Source organism: Ammospiza nelsoni, chromosome 11, assembly GCF_027579445.1.
Source record: "Ammospiza nelsoni isolate bAmmNel1 chromosome 11, bAmmNel1.pri, whole genome shotgun sequence".
NCBI classification, from domain to species: Eukaryota; Metazoa; Chordata; class Aves; order Passeriformes; family Passerellidae; genus Ammospiza; species Ammospiza nelsoni.
Genome location: NC_080643.1, coordinates 13,177,636 through 13,200,679, shown reverse-complemented (window position 1 = coordinate 13,200,679; position 23,044 = coordinate 13,177,636). Strand labels below are relative to the sequence as shown.

Below are 23,044 nucleotides of genomic sequence, written 5' to 3'. Positions count from 1 at the left end.
ACCTGTACATCAAATAAACCAAGCTAGTTCCTCAGTGGATGAAAGATGGAGGAGAAATTATTAATAAGCTTCTTATTGACTCAATGTAGCTTCAACAGGAACCCCAACAGTTTAGTCTGTTTTATATTTGGAGATATTTGCAAGCCTATTCCTGTGCTGCCCCATTGAATGATGGTGATGATACTGCATTAGAGGAAAAGGATTCAAATCAAAAGGTTTATATTACTAAAAACAAGAAGAGCTTTATCCTTTAAATGTGACACATTCTGTATAAAAATAAAGCACTTACACATAGACTTTCTTTTGATTGTTAAAGCAGCAATAAAGCTCAGCCAAACCCCTTACTCAGTCCTTGAGAGTTGGTTTCCATATTAGCAGGGACACAAATGCCAGCTTAAGCCAGCAGGTGTTCAGGAATGGTTATTGTGAGGGAACCTTTAGAGCCTCACAGTGGATCTCACAAAAAGATAATGCCATTTTTCCTACTTTGTCAGCGACTTCATTTCTCCCTGCAGCCATGGAAGCTGTTTGCTGGAGGTTTTTCTGCCGTGGCTTACACAGTGGAGTATTTTGGTGGAATGCCTCAGTCCCTGAAAGGCTTTGGTCTGACTGTGTTTGTGCACCTTTTGTTTTCCATGAATGTTCGGTTCCTGAGACTTAGCGGCATGAACGTTCAAAATGAATTTCAAAGATGCATATGCATGTCACCATGGGAACTGAGGGCTGGGCTCAAAGGGCAGAGCTGCTGCTGGGATGATTGTGTGCTTTATCCACTCTGGGCATGGAAGCAGCGCCATGTGAATCGTCTGAATAGTCACACAGCAACCGTGGTGGCTACAACTGGCACAAACCTCTTTGCCACTGATCTGGTGAGGGTAGGAATATCTCATGGCTCTGAAATGATCTTAAATTACAATGGCTGAAGGAGGGATATTTTGTTTGTGCAAACTGTTAATAGAAAAGAAAGCTAAAATGGACATTTTTTGCCCTAATTTATTTGCTTGGCTTAGTCTAGGTCTTGAATCCTCTGTCTTCACTTGTTGTTATGTTGGCTTTACAACTTCATTTGCAGATTATGTTTGAGAATGGTGTAAGGGGAAACATCCATTTACTGCTTGATGGAAGAAACATTTTCTTTTAAAATGTTAAAAAACTTCTAGTGGAAGGATGAGAAGCCAGTTGTTTCACTTTTCAAGATATTAGTGAAGTTGTTATTTTGCACTAAGGGAAAAAAATGCTACAGAGAGCCAAAATTTTCAATCTTTTATGTTTCTTTATAGCTCTGTGGCTTAGACACTTAACAAACTTCTGTGCTAGTTAAACAGCCTGTAGGTCTGTAAGAATATTCACTGTTTGGTGAACAGAGTCAAGTTTAGTTGATACCTATGATATAATTCTTAAGGTAGCAAAGAGGGGTTTTTACTTAACTAGTATATTGCTCTTTGAACGGCCTTTAATTCATTATTTCTGTCAGTCAATGCAGGTACTGCATTCCCCAAATTGATGAAATCAGAAATTATGAAGGCTTTCAGTAATAAAGCAATACAGAAAATTTTGCTAGACTTCACAGTTTAGCTGTGTAGTAATTTATTCAGCATCATCTGTGTAGTTGAAACACTCTTCTGGATAAAGTGCTTTCATCCCAGCTAGGTGAAGTGATGGGAATTTTTCTTCTCCCCTCTTAAGTTTGAGGAAGGAATAGCCTCATACTGCACAGCCCTTGTGGCACCTCAGAGTGGGTGGAAGAAGAATCAGAAGGGGAAATTGCCCAGCTATCATGAGCTGGCATCTTAATTTAAACCTGGCTGTGGGCTACATGCTTTCCACAGGTTCACGTGGGAGGTGACAAAAAGGGGTAAAAAAAAGGGCTTGGATTTGGACACACCACAGGTAAAACAGAAGAGTAATTACTCCCTTCTCAGCAAAAAGAAATTTATCCCTTACCATCCAATTAATTGTTAAAGCATCTTATGCCCATCAGGTTCTTTTCTGAGTTAGTTTTAAAGATACAATGAATATAAGTTTCAGACTGCATAAAATGCAAATAGTGCCAATTTCTGGCAATAAAAGTAATGTTTTTTCTATCCTTTACTGTTTGATTTATTCATAGCTGTTTTGAGAAATTCATGCAGTACAATTTTGGTGCTGTTGCCTGCTAAAGATTTTTCCTCCTTTCCTTTTATTGGCCCCATTTCTCCCACACACAAATCCACAAAGCCACAGATGCTCCATTACAATGATGTCAGTCTTGCTACATGCTCCAGCTGTTTGGTAGGTACATTTATAAAGTTCAGCCTTTTACATTATGCCATAAATGTATATTTCATGTATAAACATAAAGTTAACATATTGCAGATCACTCTAAGTGTAATTTTAATGGAGGTTCAGTAAGTTTAAAAAATACTGAAAAGCATTTAATCTTTCCGTTGGCAACATTTTTATAGTAAGTTTTCCAAATTTTTTTCCTTAGGCTAGGTCTAAATATTCCCTGCCCTCTCTGCTATTTCATCTTCTGTGATCTTTGGAAAAAGCAGGGAGTTATTATAGTAAGACAATATGTATTTTAAAGAAAGATGTCTGAGGAAAAATATGTTTCTCTCCACATCTTCTTGGTGCTCAAACCCTCACTTAGCATTCTGTACATTTACAGCAAACCACACTGCAAAACACCTAATTCTTGGAGTTGCCAGATTTCAGTGATATTTGACATGGCTGACATGCTGCTGATAGGATGTACAAATTCTAACAGATTGCTTCAAAATTTCGTGTAGAATTGGGTCTGAGCTTAAAGCCATTTTTTTGTATTGTGTCCTGAGTTTCAAAGGAAAGGTAAATAGTGTCTACCTGGCTCTGCCTTTTGCCCCTTCTCTCTTTGGTATGTGCTTAAGGGTTCAGCTCACTGAAACTCTGTGCATCACTGACTGGTGCCCACAGGATCCTTCCCTGGGTGATCTCCTTCTTGCAAAAAATACCTTTATTTTTTTGCTCTCCCTTTGCGTTGCCTACTTTGTCTTCATTTGAATGTGGTGCTGAGTTATCACCATATTTATACCAGATAGTCATTATTCTAAAATAAATCACTTTGGAAAATGTTGAGGGCTGATCTATGTTTTGATGGCTCAGTAATAAAATGGCTCTCCAGAGGGCAGATGAAAGCTGAGATCAGGAATTGCTGTTGTTCAAGCAAGACCCAGAGTGCACAAAGGCCCTGATACAACTGTAGGGACTCAAACTTGGGGCTGTGAGCTGTCAGTGTGTGGCTGCAGAGGAGCCTTCATTAGTGTGGTGGATGTGTTCCATTCCAGGCTGTAAAAACATAAAAGTCTGATAAACTCCTAACATGAACCAGTGGCTCAGAAATGCTGATAATGTCACCATTATTTGTTTTCTTTTTAATTTCCAGGTCTTTTGTTATCCAGCAGATCCCAAGTAGCAACCTCTTCATGGTGGTAGTAGATAATGAATGCTTCTGTGATTCTATCCCACCAATTACCATGGCACCTATAGAAATAAGATATATCCTTTTATTATTACAAACTGGTCAGAAAGAGAGTCAAGATGCAAATATTGAAAAACTTTTTATCATGTAAAACTTGCATCATCACCTGTAATATGTGCTGTTTGAAATTAGGCCATCTAGGAATATGTTCTCACATTTTTTCAATGTGCATTCACTTTTTTTTTTTTTTTTTCTGTTTTGTATAGCCAGTATGAACTAAAGCAACCACACTTATATGGATTTTATTTTATGTAGCATAAGGTCATGGTCATCTTTAGACAGGTGAACTTCTTTCAAATTAGGCACTAAGTATGTAAATTTCTTATAAGGATGGACCTCATTATATTGGAACTTACGGAACTCCCTCTAACACAGAGGGAGTGTTTATTTAAGGTTTGACTGGGGCATTGAAAATGTTTCAGAATCCTGCTTTCCAAATCTACAAAAAAATTAGCAAAGTAAATACATCACTTGATTTTTTGGTTGCCCCACTTCCTGTTTTTTGCTGTTCTGTAGTTAGGCAGTTCTGGATTAGTTTTTTCCCATAAGTTGGAATTTTTCAGAAGCAGTCTGTAGTCTGCTTTTATTACAGAATTATGGAAAGGCAGGCCAGCAGTGTAAGTGCACACTTGCTGTTGAAAACACAGATCACAGAGAAGAAAGCACTAGAATCACTTCCTTTTCCTTGTGGTGACCACACATATCACCTTGGGGCTTTAATGGGGAGGAAGGAAGGAGCTGAAATTCACTGCATTCATTTCAAAACACTCCCATGAGAATGCAATGTTCAGAGCATCTCTCCTTAACTGCCTTGCACATAATGAATCCCTTAAATGTGAACGGTTGAAATCTCAGAAGATAAGAAGACGCCCAGAATCTTGTCATGGATTTCATCCTGAAGTAAGTTTCTATCTGCTTTTCCTTTTTTTTTTTAGCTCTGGTAATTTTTTTATTTCTTTAAAAATGATTAATAGGAAAACTGTCTTCCAAGATGAAATGTTGGGAAATATTCAGAAGACTCAGTATCAGGGAAGTGAGGGATATTGGAAGTGCTACAAGGCTTTTCTGTACTCATGTAGACAATGCCTTGAGTTGCTGCTTTTGCAGACTGGTTTGTGTCATGCCAGAGAACGTGGCAGGGTGTGAGCACTGGCAGCCCGGAATATCTGAGAACTTACTCTGGCCCAAGCAGTGACCCCAGGATTCCTTAGAGATGGCTGGGAGTGTTCTGCAGTTAATGTTTGCTGCAGTAATTAGCTTCAGTATCATCCCTGTCATGCTATAGTCATTGTGCTCACTCATAATATTGCCTGGGAGGGAGGGAGGGATAGTGACCCCTCCACACCGTGTATTTACTGCTCTGTGTTCTGCATGATGCTCTCACACAGTGCCAAGGAGAGCTGGTAGAGACCAGGATGTGATTCCAGTGGCCTCTACAGGATAGGTTCATTGTCATCCTTTTTACTCTGGAGTAACTTTAATTTCTGCCTCTGCTGATGTAATGCAATGTAGAACAAGACCTAAAGCAGAAAGTGGAGGGGATGGTGTAGTGCTTGTTGTTTCAGTCTACAACCTAAACTTGTTCAGCTCAAAATGTGTACTTGTATTACTTCCTGATTGTATTTAATTTATGGGCTTTGTTCTTTGCATCAGTGCTCTAATGCCTATGTTTGCTAAAAAAGCATGTGTCATGATTGACTGTAGTGGCTTGTATTTATTTTCCTTTTGTTTTATTTCTGTAGGAAAATGCAAGAGAATGTGGCGGTGTCTCAGGCCTTAGTGCTAAACCTTCTCTTGTTCTTCTTCCTCTGCTATTGATGATTTTCTCCAGGTGACATTGACTGATGTGTTCAACTGGCATGCTAAAACATGGATAAACTGTGAACTGGGAAATGGTGCAACATAGAGGACATGAAATATAGTCAGAGCATCAGCATTTCATGATATTAAACTGTTGGTGATATAAATTCTTAAAGATATGTTGAAAAAAGATTTATCTTTTTACTTTGCAAGTTGTGCAGATGTGAATTTGGCATATGGCAGTCATGATTCATCAAAAAAGGACTTGGTAGATAGAGGTGACCATTGCTTTGTCCCACTGAATACAATTTAAACTGTGTACTTTTTTCAATAAAGTATATTAAAATCACAGTTTCAGAGTGTATTTTAAGTATGCTAATATATTTGTTCAAATAATGAATGATGGGAAGAAAATAAAATAAATGGATAATATTTTATTATGCTTTTAGCCTCTTTCTGGAAACCTTCAGAGAAGAAAATGGGGACTTGGCTTTTACAATAAGGCAGAATAGCTTTTATTAACAAGTTAAGGAAACACCTGTATGTGTATGAAGCTGGGCAGGTTATGCATGGTGCTGAACTGAATGTGAAGGTTGGGTTTCTAGAAATAGACATAAGATATCTTACCTGCATTTAGAAAGTGAGTCAAAGTCTTATTAAAGCCTTCTAACTTAGGCAAGCTTTGGGTCAAATTGGTTGATTTGGCTGCAGGTGGCATAAATCAAATATTTTTCATCTAAAGGAATGGGAAGATATGTAGAACAGCTCAGAAAGGGTGACACTGTTCTGCTGGTGTTCTGAGCTCATGTCAGACAGGAGAAGCTCGTTATGAGCAAAGTGATAAGCAGAGAAAGTCTGACTTGCAGCACATCTGTGCCAGCAGAAAATTGGTTTTCATTGAGTGTCCCTGTTGGTAGGCAAAGTTTTAGACCAGGATGTTTTTATTCCAGGCCTTACATTCCTCTTTGTAAGGGAAATGAGGTAATAAAGATGAGCATATTCCTTTTGCAACTGGCAGCAAAGTCCCTGGTGAGGAACTATTTGCTGAAGATCTTGATCTTTGAACTATGATAGCCTCAGTTTGTCTTTGGAGTTTTATAGAATGCTATCAAAGGATAACCTGTCCTTCTAACAATATAATACATTAAATGCAAAATAAAATGCCACTGCTCTAAATCTGGTGCTTGCAGACTGCAGTTTCCTGGTTGGGTGTAAGTTTGCTTTCAGCCTTGGCTAAATGCTGAGCAGATTTGCTGTGTGTCTTGGGGGGAACAGGGAGCAGGGTCACTGAGAGGGGCTTTGTTTTAAGGAATACTACTCAGTAAGGGGAAGAACTAGTAAAACAAATTTCCACTCCAATGCTTTAATGGGTTCAAATGCACTGGTGCTCCCTCTGATTCTGAAACCATTCAGGTCTTTGCACTCATAAATTTCTTTTCCTCCTGCCTTTTTTTTTTTTTTTTTTTTTTTTTTTTTTTTTTTTTTTACTGTTTTCCTACAGACTTCTTATTGATCTCAAAATCTTTCTCTGTGGAATAATTTTCCAGCTGACATTCAGTCAAATTGTTGTCCTAGTGACATTCTTTGTCTACTAAGCAAATTGGGAACTCAAGGCATTTTCTCCACTGTGGCTGACATGGATATCCTGCTCTTCTTTGTTTGGTTTTTCTCTGAGCTCCATTCCCCCTTACCCTCCATCATCCTCTCAAAAAATTAATATCAATACTTTATAAATGAAGGATTTAATTTTTGATTCTCCTTCTGAGTTTCCAGGATTCACAACATTGCAGCCTCATAGCTTTTGTATATCTGATTACATTCTTCTGTAATGGTATTTAATGGTTATAGCCAATAAAATACAGGTGGTTTTCCTTGTTAGTAGAATGTGGAAAAAAGTATCTTTCTCATTAGAACTATTGAAAAGCTCTGCATACAACTGTCTGATGTGTTAATCATCTTTGCTTACAAAGAAAGGAAATACATTAATGGAGAAAGTGTATTTCTACAAAAGCTAGGTGAAAATCTGTAATAGTAATTCATTGTTCATTTTGGGAAGAGAAGGGTGGTTTTTTAATTGCAAAGGAGACAGGAAGATTAAAGTATGACAGTCTAAATTAATATTGAGAAAGAGATTTAAATATGGGCATGTAAATGAATATTGCTCAGAGAAATGTGACAGTTCATTTTCACACACCAAGGCAAAGTTATGAAGGCAGAATGCATTGGTGTACCCAAACAAATCACTGTGTGGAACAGAGTAATCCAAGTCAATTGCTAAGTGCAAAAACAGTTTTATGAGTTGCCATTTCTCTTATTGAAGTTGTATTGTTAATTCTGTATCTATTCCTTAGCAGTTTCTGGTGCAGTGTGAATCCAGGCTGATAAAGCCAGCCAGGAAGGGTGGACACGAGGGCAGGGAGTGAAGGATGTGTGCGTGCACAGCCAGTCCCTTCTCCAGAGGGAATGGCTGCAGCAGGAGCAGCCCGGGCTGAGCACAGCAGTGATGGTTATGGGTTTCATGGGACAGAGCTCTCCAACAGGGGAAACAGATTGAATCTGTTGAAACAGATTTCCAGAAGAGCTGGAAATGCTGATGTTGTTCCTGCCTGTGTTTGAGTTTGCTGGTCTCTGTGTCATTAGCTCTGAAGCTGTGAAGATCTCATGCCATGAAGTGGGTCTGTGCTGTCATTCCATAGCCTGTGGCAGGTCATAGAGGGTTATGGAATTTAATTCCATTACCTCACTAATCTGAGATGCTATTTTTCTTAAATGCTGAAATTATTATGCAAGGTCTGATGCAAAGTCAATTGCACTAAATAGCAAAAGAAATATGTGTGCATGTGTATACATACAGCTGCATATGTGTGAGTTACATATATTTTAATAAAGAGGAAATTCAGACATTTTCTGTATCTTTTATCTCCCTGAATCTGAGGACAAATCCAAGGAGAACTGGGACAACTGTACAGTAATTTTCTGCACAGCAAGAGGCAGAGCTAAAAGCTTTAGCTTTTGCAGGGCTTGGATCTTTTTTCTTCTTTACTCTCTTCGCTAATGGCATTGATTTGCAACTTATTAGCCCCAGCTGCCTCCTCTTCCTTTAATCTTGATAAAGTAAAAGCTGTCTGGGGGCTCAGGGCTGGCCATGGACACACCATTTTCTAATAGTTCTGTGTGGGAAAACTGTCCATAACTGTCAGTGCTGCAAACACTCCTTTAAAACCATGCAAGCCAGAGAGCCTGAGGCAGGTTTCCACAGCTGTGCTATCTCCTCTCATTGTTTTTGTGACACTGAGACTGCCTGACCCACTGTGTTTGGCTGCCAGGGCCAGCCCTGCAATATGTGTGTTCGGCGACACAGGTGGCTGCCCAGGGCAAGAAGATATTAAAAGCAGCAGTAATTGTTTCATTGCCTAAATGGCTTCAAGAGACTGCTTCAGTTTTCCTCTGATAGCAGGAGCCCCAGAACAAGGCACTGTCCTGTTTAGCCCTTTGAGCTCATGAGGCAAAATAGAAGTTTGGCACAGAAGGTTTGTGGCTGGAAGCCTCCAGTTATTTCCATGTGTTTCCTGAGCCCTTTATGGCCTCCAAGGACTTTTATATCTTGGGACTTTGTGTGCCTCAGAAATTCCAGATTTAATGTAAATAGGCACTCACAACTGGAAAGTTTTCTGCAGGAGAGTGCATCAAAACCTTTCACCCGTGGAAAATATTTATATTTGATTTTCCTATTTGATTATTCTTTTCCCTGAACTGCCCCAGATACTCCTAATAATATGCAGCTTTTTTTCTACTTGTTCAAATCCTTCCCTGTTTATTTGACTGCCTTGTTATTTATCTGGTGTACAACAACATATTCCCTGTGACAGGTCCAGCTCCCATGTATCCACTGAGAGAGAAATGGTTCCCATGTACAGAGCCCAGAAGGTCTCAGTGGAGTTTTTCACAAGATAATTTTCTTCTCCCTTGTCTTTAGCCTTTGGCCCTTAAGCTCAGATCATATTTCTTCCAATATAATAATATTCTTGTAGCTCCTTGGGAGCATTTATGTCCTCTTCCAGATTCTGTCCTAAGTTTCTTCCCAAGAACAGTTGTTGGAACTGGATGCTACAACCTGGATATACCAACTCAGAGTCCCTTCTTGTGGTGCTCTGAGTGGAAGGATGTGCCTCCAACTCTTCCAGGCTTTTTCCCTTCTTCCCATGGTAAGTGTGGGTAACTCAGCAAATGTTATTTTATTGTTTGCACTTCAATATGAATTATTTTTGAAGTCCACAGTTCTGCCTATCAGATGCTTTGAAGAATTTCAAAGGACAGGGTTAATTTAGGAAGAACTCATTGACTCTTCTTGCATTAGATGTTTTTGACTATTTTCTCCCAAGTCTCATGGTGTCTTAATTAAGACTAGGCAGTGAAACTGTGGATTGATCCAGCCACCCAAGTGATGAGAAGCTAAAACCTTAAGACAATTTCCTTTTCAACAGTTTTAGCAGCTGTGATTGCTCATCACTGTGGCAGAAATAACCAGGTAATTGTGTTTGTGTCACACTACCCTCTAACACCTCACCAGGTGTCAAAAGCTCAGTTTCTGCTCTGCTCTGCTGCTAACAGTTTCTGGCAGCAAACGGGGTGTGTTGACTACGTACAAATGTTCAGGCAATTCACACAAGATTGACAAAATAGTATGGAAAAAAAAAATCAATGCAATATCACAATAAGTGGCCTGAAAGCAACTGTGTTCCCTGTGATATTTTCGTTATTAATTGCAAGTCACTTGTTATCTTTAAATGGGACTGAGGTTAAATTTCCAGCCTGCCATGTCACAGTGCTTTGAAATCCAAGATGCTTTTGAAGAGTTGAGCTCTAGTTCATTCAAGTAGTGCAGAATTTGGTTATCTCCTACTTGAATTCTTTTATCAAGAGGTTGTAAGGAGTTGACAGCTAGTAGGGCCTCCATAAGATCAAGCTGGAAACCTGATTTTTTCATTCCAGATGTGGTCTTGAACTGCACTTATATGTGTTTAAAGCAGCCTTGTACGAAAGGGTTACACTTGACAATTCTGAGTCAGATTTGAACCTTAACACCAGAAGTTCAAGTGGTTAATGCTGGGTTTGTTTGACTATGTTAGGATTTAGTTTGCAGCTTTAACATGCTGGGTATTTCACTTGCAGGAGAAAGGGAAGATCAGATTTCAGTTCATGGTGAGAAGTGTTTTGAATCAGCTATTTAAATGTCTTAGGCAGAGTGCTAAATGTTTAATAGAGGAAGCTGGTGGGGACTAGCTGGGATGGCTGAGCTGACTGAGAGTGCTCGGGGCACACATGCAAATGTGCAGAGGAATCCTGAAAGGGGAAACTCAGAATCCTTTTGGTTCGTTTCTTTGTTATTCATTTGGCATTGGTCAGTCTGGTTCAGCTGGAAAGATGAAATATTATTTTTCATTTTCCCATGTTGTTTGGGGGGGTGCATATGGGTGGGGAATTAATTTAGAAGCAGTCAGCTGCATTCCTGGATCGTCTAATGCTTCCTCTGAGACATTACTGTGATATGTGCAATAGTTAAGAGAGAATCCCAAGTTTCTGACAATATTTTTTTTATCTGTTAGAGTTAATGAAGCTGTTTAGGTACATCTGTTTAATGTCTACAGATGTGAGTGAAATAATTAGTGAAAAAAGTAATCCATTATATTGCTGGTTTCTAAGCATCAAAAACAAACCAGAGCAACAATTAATTTGTAATTCCATTATCTCTGGCAGACTTTGAAAAGCAGGACATGAAACCTGGTCATAAAGACTCTAATGGAGACTTGTGATTTCCCATCATCAGATCTTTGTGGGTTTCAGAAAGCCATTTTCCTTTAAAGTAGACATTCCTCCTGCGCTTTCTTCTTCAGTCTTACAAAGTCTAAACCCAGAGAATTTCAAGAACTCCCAGGAAGTCTTTCCTCTGGACAAACAGTAAACAAAGGGTATTTTGAATTCTGCTTAAAACTTGGAGTTAGTGTGACACACTTGAATCCATACAAATATGGACTCAATAAGGGATATCTAGTTAATATCATTTAGGTCCACTAGTAATGATATAAACAGAGATCTCTGTAGGAAGGTAAATATTTTGCAAGATATAGAAAGGTCAGGAATTTTTATTTTCCACTGATAAAAGTTTCCTTGGCAGAAAACCTCCAGATTTTATTTAAAAGAAAAAGCTTTAAAAACTTGGGTTTATGAGAACTCAGAGGGGCATTGTTTAAGTCCGGTTTTTAACCATGAAATCCTTCTGACATATGGCAGTCATTATGGATTTGCATCTGTCTATCTTGGAGGATTTTTTCTAATAGAAGATACTTAAAAGTTTCACATTTAACAAATTTTTCAATAAACACTTGAGAACTTCTTAACAGTAAACAATGATCTTAAACTGCCTTGCCAAGCATGTAAATGATCTACAACTTCTAATACACCAAGATTGTTGCATATTTTCAGCCCTCCATTTGGGACCTCTAGGCAATGCTGTTTCAGATTAGGATAAACCATGAATTTCTTAACTGTTTCACTTGAGAGAAGAAGGCTTTATCGTTCTGATATTCATGGCAGAAAACCTGGAAATTTGTCCTGCCCATTCCTTTCCAAATACAGCAACCTTATCTTCATTAGCATCTGAAAGATTTAAGATTAGTGGAGGATACCCTAATTCAAAAAAATGAAAAAATGAATATGCTCTGAGTAAAATAAACAGGAAATTCTATGTTTTATACTGCTTTCCCTGCTTTTCCCTGAGCTTTTGCCTCAGTCCTACACAAGAAGAAAAATCCCTTATAGCATGGCAGGCATAAAGGAAAGATTATGGCCTCTTGAAAGGGAAGACTGACACATTTTCCCCCTGTCCTGTTGTAGCTATCAATTGAAATATTCATGCCACATTCTTGGAAATATTCTTTTCATGAAGTCCTACAGGTAAAGCTGGCTATGAACAGGGAGGGCATACAAGAGTCAGCTTTTCTGTGTTTTGGAGAGTGAAATGAAATTTTTTGGGACAGCATTTTCATGGCTTCAGTACACAGCAGAAAAAAAGACAACATATATCATTGTGCCTCAGAGGTGACTTTCAGCAAAGGCAGCTTGGTGCACACTTGTGTTGTGTGCAGGATCTGCTGTTTAATTGTGAGCACAAGCAAGGAGAGCACAGACTGAAAGCAGCAGCTGATGAAGACAAGGGAACAGCGAGGGAAGTTGCTTCCAAATAAATTCTGCAAAATGGGAAAACAAAAAGACAAGTTACCCACTGAGCTTGGTTTGGTCTAGGTTCAACAGAGATTTCCTCTGGAATTCTTCTACCGTATTGTCCTCTTTTTACAGTTTGGGAGAGGAAAATGCAGAGAGCTCAGGATGTGAATCCTCTGAGATTGTGCATTTGTGTTTCAGTCAGGAAGTAAGAGTAGTCTGGTGCTTGACCTGACTGGGCTGTAAATACTTTACCCCAGAACTGCTACATTGATCAAATCAGGAAATAAAACTGAGGAGCTCAGGTTTCAGTCAGCTGTGTGCAAACAATGTGGAGATATGGCTCCAAAGAATTTCACCTATCAGCTGCATGTTCAGCCTATTAAACTGCAGTGTCCTGAGAGAAGATCTTCTAAATCAATGCAGAATAAGAAATCAAGTGTAAAATCACCTATATCTCACAAGTGCTGGTAGAGGCTTATCCATTTTTTAATGGAAATAACAGCATTATGGGTGCAGGTATCTTTTCCATATCTTTAGTGAAGTCTAGCTGGAGTGTATAAAGTCTTTCATCTAAAGTATCTGTTATTTTAAAGTCAGTGCTATAAGTAAATAAGCTATTTTGAAAATAGCTCTTAAAGTATGTGCATTTATCATGCTTATCAGAAGTCACATTTTCTCCCAAAGAGAGAAATCTTGAATGGTGCCTGTAAGCCCTGAAGTGCAATATCCTAAAAAGCCTGCTTTCTGGAAGAAGAGAGTATTAAACTAATCTTAAAGCCTTAACATAAGTAAGTAACTGTGAAACATTGCAAAATACTCCCAAAAAGCCTCTTGGCCCATTTGTTACTGATCTTCTAGAATCATAAATTTCTATTACCAGCACTGTCTTCTGGAAGACATTTGAGACTCATATAAATGAAAAAACAGGCGCTTATCAAACAGACAATGCTTTAAGATATCAGTAGATCAGGTTTGGGGGTTTTTTAATGGCTGAATAATCACTGAAGAAGCACAATCACAGCATTCATGAAGAAGGAAAGAGAAAGCAAATGGATATAAAATTGATCTATCATTCTTTGTTTCAGTCTTTAGAGACTACTGGACTCCACATCTGTTTCTTCTCCATGGTTTTATCATGATGGATCTTTTCTGCTTATAGGGCTCTAGGTCCTTTTAAATCCTTCCATTTTGTGTTTCTATTCCTACTCACTTTTTTCCATGAGTTTTAAAAAACAGTCCTAAAACACCCAACAAACCACCAAACTCTACTATCATACAGAAGAAGAAAAAGAGCTCAGTGAATCTTTTTGGAGTTTTCACACAGTCTGCTGCCATTAGAAGCAGAAATATCAGTTTAGCACAGCTATAGGGGGTGTGTGTATATATATATTTGTATATGTTACAGCTCTGGGAAGTAGTTAAGCTGTAAGGAGCATTATTTTCCTCATGCAGGTATTGATAAGCACCATGTCATCCAAGCACATCCCTACTTTCTGGTTCTGATTACACCCTCTTAACCCAGCCTATACCTCTGCACTGGAGGGCCATAACTCACGGAATATGAAGTTCAGGCTGGCTTCTCAGGTGACAGCATAACTCTTTGGAGTCTCCTGGTCCAGTCCTCACCAGAGAATGTAAATCCTTGGCTCCTGATGAGTCTGAAGAGTGTGAGAGCATTCCCTCTGTCCATGCTCTGCTCCCTACTCTCCATTCCATCTATGCTCCCTACTGCCCCTGAAGTGTCTAATGGATGGGCTGGGGGGCAGAATTAATAAAGAAAATCTATTGAGAAACCTCAAATGGCAGCAATTTTTTTTTCAGTTCTCTTTACTTTCATTTCGTGTTTTTCAAGGATTTGTTGGGGAGAATTAGCTTCAGTTCCTATTTATGCATTACATAATGTGCTGTTTAGCACTTGTGCCCTACTTAGAGTGTCTTGGCAGGACCAATCAAAAGTAATTGAATTCCATGGCGCACTTTTAAATTATCTTCTTGAATACAATATAGAGCATAGTACTTTATCTGTCAATTCATCTTTCTTTCAGTTTCTGGGAAAGAAAAGACATTGGTTTTATCTTGAGCCTTGACTTTAACAAAATGTTATTTTTCCTTCTGTTTCTCTGGAGTTTGCTGGAAGCTGGATTGGAAAGGACCAGTGACACCTACTCAGAGCAATCTGAGAAGGAAATAAAAGTACATCTGGGTCTGATTCTGTGATCCACTGCAAGCATTGTGTGTTTGAAGTGGCCACTGGTGACTGGAACCTCAGCTTTTCTGGGCTTCTGCAACTTCGAGTTTGGGGGTTTTTAGCAGGGTTTTAAATCACATTTTACCCTCTTGGCTGTTCTTAAGCCCTTCAGTCCTGTGCTAACTTCTTCAGCTGCAGTGAATTTAACCTCTTGGTTAACCCAATGGCAAGAAGAAAAGCTGTGTGTATCTGTGTGTGTATCTGTGCTGCTGCTGTGTTTTCACCCTTTTTCACCTATGCTGTTCTCAGAAACTGACAGTTCTTAAAAGGAATGGCGACCATCATTATTCTTCTTTTTTTATTCAGTTGTCTCAGGTTAATAAATGACCTTTTACCTTTACTGAGGAATTTCCCCATATGTCTGCTCAAAGAATTTCCTTGGATGATTCTCTGTGGATTTCATTCCATGTTTTGTAGAAGTGAATTATGATTGGATTAGAAAGGCGTAAATCTTCCTGAGTTTTCAGGAGATTATTTCCTGGATTTCCAAAGTTAGCAGTATGTCATCCTATCTTCACCCATGCCACGGGCCCTGTATCCCTGCTCCGGGTGGAATTGGTTTCTGTCTGGTTGAAATTAATTTGCTTTAAGTTGGAGTTCTAAATTTTAGCAATCAAGAGCAACTGAGATGATGCAAATATAAGCAAACTTTTAAAGAGATTCAGAAAGCTCACTGCTGATAAAACACAGTCTGGCTAATTTTCTGTCTGTAGAAGGCAGCTCTCCATCAGGTGAGATCTGATTGATCCAGTGGAATACAGTGAAACCTCCAGAATTTAAGCTGTTTGACAGCAAATCATATTTTGTTTTCTTTATTGTGAAAGCTTCTAAGGTATTGCATGTTGCTTGTTTTGTCATTTTGTTATAAAAAGAAATGTGTATTCTTCAAAATTCTCTTGAAAGCATAGCAATTATTTCTGATAATTTTTCTGTTCAGAAAAATAATAGATATTTTCCAGTGAAATGTTAACTTAAACATGTTTCTTTAAAATTTGTAATTAGTAGTCTTGTAAGTTTTTCAGTATTCAGTGAATTCAAAAGGATTCCAGTTTCTGTGCTCCTCTGCTGAAATGAAAGCAGCACTAATGTTGAAAGCGAAGGGAGACGACCCATCCTTGTTGATCAGCATCGAACTCCAGATTTATTGATCCAAAAGGCACGTTTTTATAACCGTGTTAATTAAGATCATACATATTGCAAAACTCGAGCCCACGATAGGCTACAGAGCAAACACTAACCCCTCCTTTTGTTTTCTATACCTGTGGTTTGTTATTGAAACCAAGATTTGTGTTCTCACCCTGTTATGAAAGTTCTCAAGGCCTCCATGTTATTGAAGACAGGCTTGAGAAGTTAGCTGTTTACAGAAACAGGCTGTGAGAGTTTGCTCCTCACAGCTGCCTTTTAAGCCATTTCTGAGCAAAATTCTCCAACACACTAATTGCACCTGGAGGGTCCTGTCAGGACATAAGGATCTGAAACATCAGGAAATTATTAGTGAAAGAAACAAATATTGGAGAGGCCAGGTTCACACTGCAGATGCTTCCTAATTTGAGGAAGTCAAATATCAGAGCTGCTTCCTAAACAAACCCTGCAAGCTCCTATTTTCACATGAATGTCCCCAGGGAGCTCTGGGCAGCTGGCACGTTCCTGTGCCCTGAGCCAGGGCTGGGCAGCTGCTCCAGTGCTGCTCCTTCATGAGGGCTGAGCAGAGCTCGTGGTCAGTTCTCATTGAAAGCTGGCACTTGGCACAAGTATTTTGGCAACTCAAAACCTTTGTAGCTGGTGCTAGCTGTATCACCCATTGTAATTTTAAATATCACCTCCATTCTTAGTCATCATTCCCTGCAGCACAATCTCAGTAAGTCTGAAGGGCATTTCCTCAGCAAATCAACGTTCAGGTGGGACTCCAGGAGCTTCTTCTGCTTTCCTATCCTGTTAACCTGTGCCTGAGTCTGCTGGGAAGGGCTGGAACACTCCTTGGCTTGGTTGCACTGGTATAATTACATCAGTTGTTGTGGCTAGAACAATTGTCTGTAAGCTTTAGCAATATGCTATTGGCTAGAAAGCTTTTAAAACATCCTTAACAAAGAAATCTCTGTCTGCTGCTGGCTGTACATGAGCTTTTGCCATCTTCCTATTGTCTCAGCCATGCAATGAGGCTGAAGCTGCAGTAAAAGCTCAAGGAATGTACCCCAACAGTCCCATCCTGTTTGGGAAAACAAACTGCCAAACACAGTTGTAATTACACCAGCCTGGCCAGTATAGCTCCCCTTTTGGATATATTTAATATAAAGATATTTTTTCTCCTCACACAACTTTCATAGTGACATAAACTAAACCAGAGATAAGCACTCATAGTCCTTATATGAATGTACAAATGGAGACTTGTATTTATACCCCAATTATAACAGTTATAATTAAGCCATTTTAGCCATGCTGGTGAATTTCCCAGTGCAGTGAAGCCCTGAATTGGGAAGCAGAGTCTGAAAGGTCTGAAATTGGCTGATGCCACCCACTCTAAAGCAGCCCCATGCCCATCTCTAAAGCAGCACTCTGTGCCCAGTTCAGTGTGGGGCAAGTCTGAGGCCAGAGGGGCACCTTTCCTAATCTAAATGAAAATACAGCTCTAGATTGAAGCAGGGGAAGTGGAGACTTGCAGGGGAAAGAGATTATCTTGCCAACCTGGCATTCCCCCACCTTTTTAAAAAAGGCTTAGTCAGGAATTTTTGGGGGGTCAGATATGTGCCCAGCAAAGAGCTGAATTGTTTCTGATGTGCACCAGGAGCCTTTGCCTCTTCCAGATAAGGTGGCTGCAGAGCAGCTTTGATTAGGCCAGAGCTCAGCAGAACAGACTGATAAAGAAGGATGTCTCCTGGTTAATAGAGGCTGCTGCAATACAGCACAAGGTCCTGCTGCTTTGTAATCTACTGCTATTAACTCCAGACTGAATTTAAAAGGACGCTAGGTTTGATTTAGAAAGATCCAAACAGCTTTGGACTATCCTGTGTGCTAGAATGGCTTTGCAGTGTCATCCTTTTGTAGTTAAAATGAGCAAAAGCATCCCCTTTCACTCTAAAGAGAAGAGACAGGTGTCTATAACCCCTTTCTTAATGTCATCCCTTCCTAGAAAAGCCTCAGGGTGCTGAGTGATCTTCAGGGCATTTTGCAAAATACATAATTTTTTATTAATTTTAGAGGTTATGTGTTATGATGGTAATTGGAGCTCTGTGATGGTTGGAAGGTGGGGGAATTTACCACAGGCCTAATCCCTGGTTGTTAAGGAAGGATGTGAATATTTAAATCATGTCTGGGTAGTTTAGAAGGTACAGAAAGATTCTGGGTAAGTTCTTATTCTTTGTGACAATTTCTATAAATATTTAAAGGCATACTGTCAGATGCACTGATAACCTTTGCCCTCAGAATTGTTTATATTTTAATTGTACATAGAATAGTTTAATAAACTGTGTATATAAATTATATACACTTAGAGAGCTAGCTGTTATGGGAAACACCCTTTGATTTTTTTCATAGTAACAAATTAATCTCTCTTCAGGAACAAACATTGTGCTAAGCATGGAAAAATTGCTGGAGGGCTTGGATATTTTTGGAACTCCAATCCTGATTTTCTAACATTAGATTTTGGTCACTGGAAGTAGCATAAAATATCCATAGAGCTTTGCTCTCTGTAGAGAGACCAAAAAAAGTGAATAAATCTTCTAAATTACTGAATAAATTCAGAAGAGAAGGATTTCCAGTCACATTTTAGCTGGTGCTGCAGACAGCAAGTACTGAATTGGGGAAATCAGGGGGAAACTGAATCAGATAGAAACTGAATCTGATAGAAACTGAATTGGATAGAAACTGAATCTGATAGAATCTGAATCAGATGGAAACTGAATCAGATGGAAACTGGATAGGATAGAAACTGAATTGGATAGAAACTGAATCTGATGGGAACTGAATCAGATGGAAACTGAATCACATATAAACTGAATCAGACGGAAACTGAATCAGATAGAATCTGAATCAGACGCAAACTGAATCAGATGGAAACTGAATCACGTATAAACTGAATCAGATAGAATCTGACTCAGACAGAAACCTTGTGCTGATTCTGAGAGAAGTGTGTCACTGATGAGTTCCTGAGGTTGGTGCAGAGGCTTTGGTGAGCTCTCTCTTGCACTCTCAGCCCCTGAGGTGAGCAGTGCCTGCCCTGGGCACTCCTGGCAGTGCTGTGTGTGCCCTGTGCTGTTCTTCATCGACAATTTGCTCAGTTTCCCTCTCCAGCCACCAGCTCAGCTCCTCTCCCAAACTCCCATCTTTGCTCACTAAAATCAGGTCCCAATTCTGACTGCAAAGGGAAGGAGAGCTGAAAGTAGGAGAAATTGGACTGCTGTGAAATGATATAGAGTCAGTCTGATAGCTTTTTAAAGTGCTTCAGGGTCCCTTGGGATGAGATGTGCTACGGAAATTTCAATTATTATCTTTTGAACTGTTCATTTAAAAATGCCTGCTTAAGTATTTGGCACGGTGAGATGGGACTTGTTGAGCCCAAGTTGAAGACCTGTGTACAAGGAAAAGCAAGGGGCTTTAATGAGGTTCTCCCAAGGCTCAACAGCTTGAAGAGCTTCTTAGAGAAGTGTGCACTGCCAGGCTGTTTTTTTCCCAAGTCCTTACAGCTCTGGTAATATGGTTTGAAATGAAAATAAAATACAGAAGCTTAGTTAATGTATGCCACTTCCTCTGCTGAGTTTAACACACGGCTCAGTCCTGAACTTGCTTGGTCATTTTGATGATTGGCCACTTATGTATAATACACTGTACACTTTGGCTTTTTATTTCCTGTTTAATTCTGAAAAAAACAATTACAGTACCTCTCTAAGAAGCAATTGTAGTCTTTAAAAATGTCACGACACATTAAACATGCTTGTATTTTAGCAATGCTACAATGCATTACTGCTAAAAAAAAAATTTTATGCACATTACAGATAAAAGACACAATAGATTTTGAGGAAAGACTTCATGCCACAGAAATAAGTGATGGCAGTTGTGCAACAATATGGGTAGCTGTTAAATTGTATTAAGATGTGGTTGACATTTTTGGACAGAAGATTTTAGCATGGTTTTGTTGTAACCTTTCACTTTCCATGGAAAATATTTTTCCTTGAGGGGAATAAACCAAAATCTTTTTCTAAAAAAAAAAAAAAATTAAAATCCAACCATGTTTGCTTTGAACTAACATTAAGAAACAAATGAGCAGTTCCTGTTCCACTTAAAGTGTGTAGTTTTGCATTTAATGTAAAAATGTTTATTAGGATGAAAAATGCTATCTTTTTGTTGACTACCTCTTCTTTTATTTTTTCTTATTTGAGAACTGCAAAGCTACATGAAGTTTTAAGTGTACATAAATAGCATCATATTTCAATAGGGAAATATAATTCAGATCTGCCTGACTGTTAGCATTGGGAAAAGCAGATGAGGAATGAGACATTTTCCTGAAAGAAAATGCTGTCTCTGTTCAATAAGTTTTCCCCTTCATGTTGCAGTGTAGGAGTCAGTGGCCCTGATCCAAGAGGCACTAAACTAGGTTTGCCCAGATTCTTACACAGCTCCACCAGCTTTGGTAGAGGAGCTTTTTTGCTAAAAATTAAGCAGATGCATAAATGTCTCCTGGAGCAGAGCCCAGCTTAGCAAGGGGCTTTACCCCCTGGCAGGGCAGTGCTGCACCAGCCCAGCTCTGAGGCTGCTTGCACAATGTGTTCCAGAGCCATGCTCAGCCACTCATGCATCCTTTCACTTCAATATGGGCTTGTTTGGGATTCTTTGTTCCAAAATGTGGATTTGAATTCAAATGAGCCTGAACACAAGCCAACAGAGGAACCTCTTTCTGTCTCAAACTATTAAATGCCTAAGCATCTTGAATTAAAAAAAAAAAAAAAAAAAAAAAAAAAAACAGAAAAACTGAACAAGGGACCTGACACACACTGGCTGGAGCTGTAAAAGTCATGTGCTTATGTGGTTTTATTTATTTTTCACATATGTGTAATTGAACACTATCAAAGCAAGCCCACAATAATATGCAGTGGGACGTCAGCATTAACATCTGTCTGCCCTGTGCTGTTCAGGGGAGGCAAAGTCCCCTTTTCCACCACAATTTCTAACTCTGCTTTCCCCCAAGAGAGCAGAGTGGGCCTGGGCCAGGCTTTGGCCATGGTGCTCCTGGTTCAAGCAAGGCACAGGGTCCTGGAGCAGGGTGAGCTTTCAGCTAATCTGCTCAGACACCCCTGTGATTTGTGTGCCCTGCCTGATCTAGAGGCTCAGATCAAAGGGAAAGGCAGGCTGGTAATGTCAGAGCACACAGCTCCCAGACTGTGGAAGTGAAGAACAGCACCTTGAGCTGCAGCCATAAAGGGAATCTGCCATAAATCCTGCTGTGGTATTAGAGCAGGATAGGTGAAAGCCACCCACTGTGCTTGGCTTGTAGCTGCCACTTTTAAAAAGCTTGTTCACTTTTTTATAAGATCCTTTGGAGGTCTCTGTTATAGCAGCATGTAGTTCTGTACTCAAATAAAACCAGTGACTTGCATGCTTTTTGCTGGAAGCTGAGAATTTTTGATGACATTCACATTTATGTCAGGGGAGTGACAAGCATTAGTGGCTGTAGCCAGGACTTTGAGTCAATAAAGGGAGAAGCCATTTCCATTCCAAGGCCTGGTGCGTTATTTGGGCCTTGCGGTTGGACCAAAATCCTGTTAAACCATAGGTAAGTGGCAAAACACTCAATAATCAGGATTAGGTAACAAAATTGAAAAGGTTTGAGGGATATTGGTGGATCCTGGGTGTGGAGACAAATTTCCCTCCCAATTTCCATTGAATTAAAGCATCTAGGAAAAGAGGCTGAGTGCCTGAATGAAGACAGAATTCTGGAGAAAGCATAGGGAAGCCTGAGGGAAGCTGGTCAGTGAGCCTGTACTGTCAGAGAGAGGTGCTCAGCAGGGAATAGCTGTCCTCAGAAAATGGAAATTCTGGCAACAAGGATTCAGCACTCTAGGTAGAAGGTGCTACAGCCTGCAATCCTTTGGTAGGAAAATCTTTGATCACACTCCGAGATCTCCTCAGTGTGGAGCTGAGGTGGGCTGAGTTAGCCGCTCTGGAACTCTCCCCATCCTCTCCCGTGTCTAAAATCCTACATGAGTCTTGCCCAGAAGAGAGGAGGTGGACAAGGAGAAGACAATAAGTGGTTTTGCTGGGAAAAATTCAGCTGGAAGTAGGCTGAAACAAGCCAACAACATCTTGACTCTTTGAAGTCCCCTCAGCTTTGCACTAGCCCCAGGGAGGAATGATTATTTATCCACCCTTGGCCCTGCAGCTGAGTGAAGTTGCCTGTTGCTCTGGGGAGCCCCTTTGGTGTCTTGGTGACTCTCCCTCCCTGTGTGACCATCACAGGCATGTTCTGCAATCCCAAGGATGTGGCAGGACCATCAGTCAGTCAGAAAGGAACCCTAATGCTGGAAATTGTGGTGGAACCCAAATGGTTTCAGGGCGCCTTGGACAAGAAACTGTTAAGCTTGGGAGGGTTGGGCTCTTTCAGAAATGAAATGTGTAAAGATAGTTCCTGCAGGAACTGCCAACTGTAGTGACTTGGTTGAACAATGAAAACAGACGGGCTTTTGTTGTGGGTGCTTTGTAACAGATAATTCTCAAATGATTAATGAGTTACTGGAGCACCAGTAAAGACCTAACTATTATTCTGCATGGCATTCAAGAACTGCATGAACATGGCTCTTTGGCTGGAGAAAAACTCAAAAGTCAGAGCTTTGGAAAGCTAAAGCACATAAAAATGTTACACTCTTTTGTGTCTCCAGGAAGCACAGTAATGTGAAACATGCACCACATGTTTAAATTGTGTAGGCTTATTTATACTTGTGCATGTGTGTGTATTTACAGGGAGAGAGAAATAGAACTATGTGATTCTACTGTTATAAAGCTGTTTTTGTGAAAGGAATGTCTAGAATGAAAGCAATGAACACCCAAAGATTTAAAAAATTAGGTAAATCAGATTGTCAGATATCATGCTGGTCTAAAAACTCCATCTATGAGAATTAATTGAGGAACTGGACCATGAAAGCCAAGAAATGGGGCCTGAAAATAAACTTGATTAAGAAGATAATGCTGAAGACATATAAAGGAAAACTTATTAGCATAGAGGAGAACATCAGTGAACAAGCAGAGGAATAAGTCTCCCATGGACAGCTGCTCAGATCAGATCAGAA

General features: G+C 39.7%; 1 protein-coding gene across 1 annotated transcript in view; it reads left to right on the top strand.

The window, feature by feature from the left end:
* CACNA2D3 (calcium voltage-gated channel auxiliary subunit alpha2delta 3) overlaps positions 1 to 5,706 on the top strand; it is a 383,158-nt gene extending 377,452 nt beyond the window's left edge. The window contains exons 36-38 of the mRNA XM_059480385.1: positions 3,404 to 3,519; positions 4,320 to 4,399; positions 5,242 to 5,706. Coding sequence (XP_059336368.1) covers positions 3,404 to 3,519; positions 4,320 to 4,399; positions 5,242 to 5,334 — 289 coding nt within the window. The 3' untranslated portion in view covers positions 5,335 to 5,706. The remainder of the gene's footprint in view (positions 1 to 3,403; positions 3,520 to 4,319; positions 4,400 to 5,241) is intronic.
* The last annotated feature ends 17,338 nt before the right edge of the window (positions 5,707 to 23,044 follow it).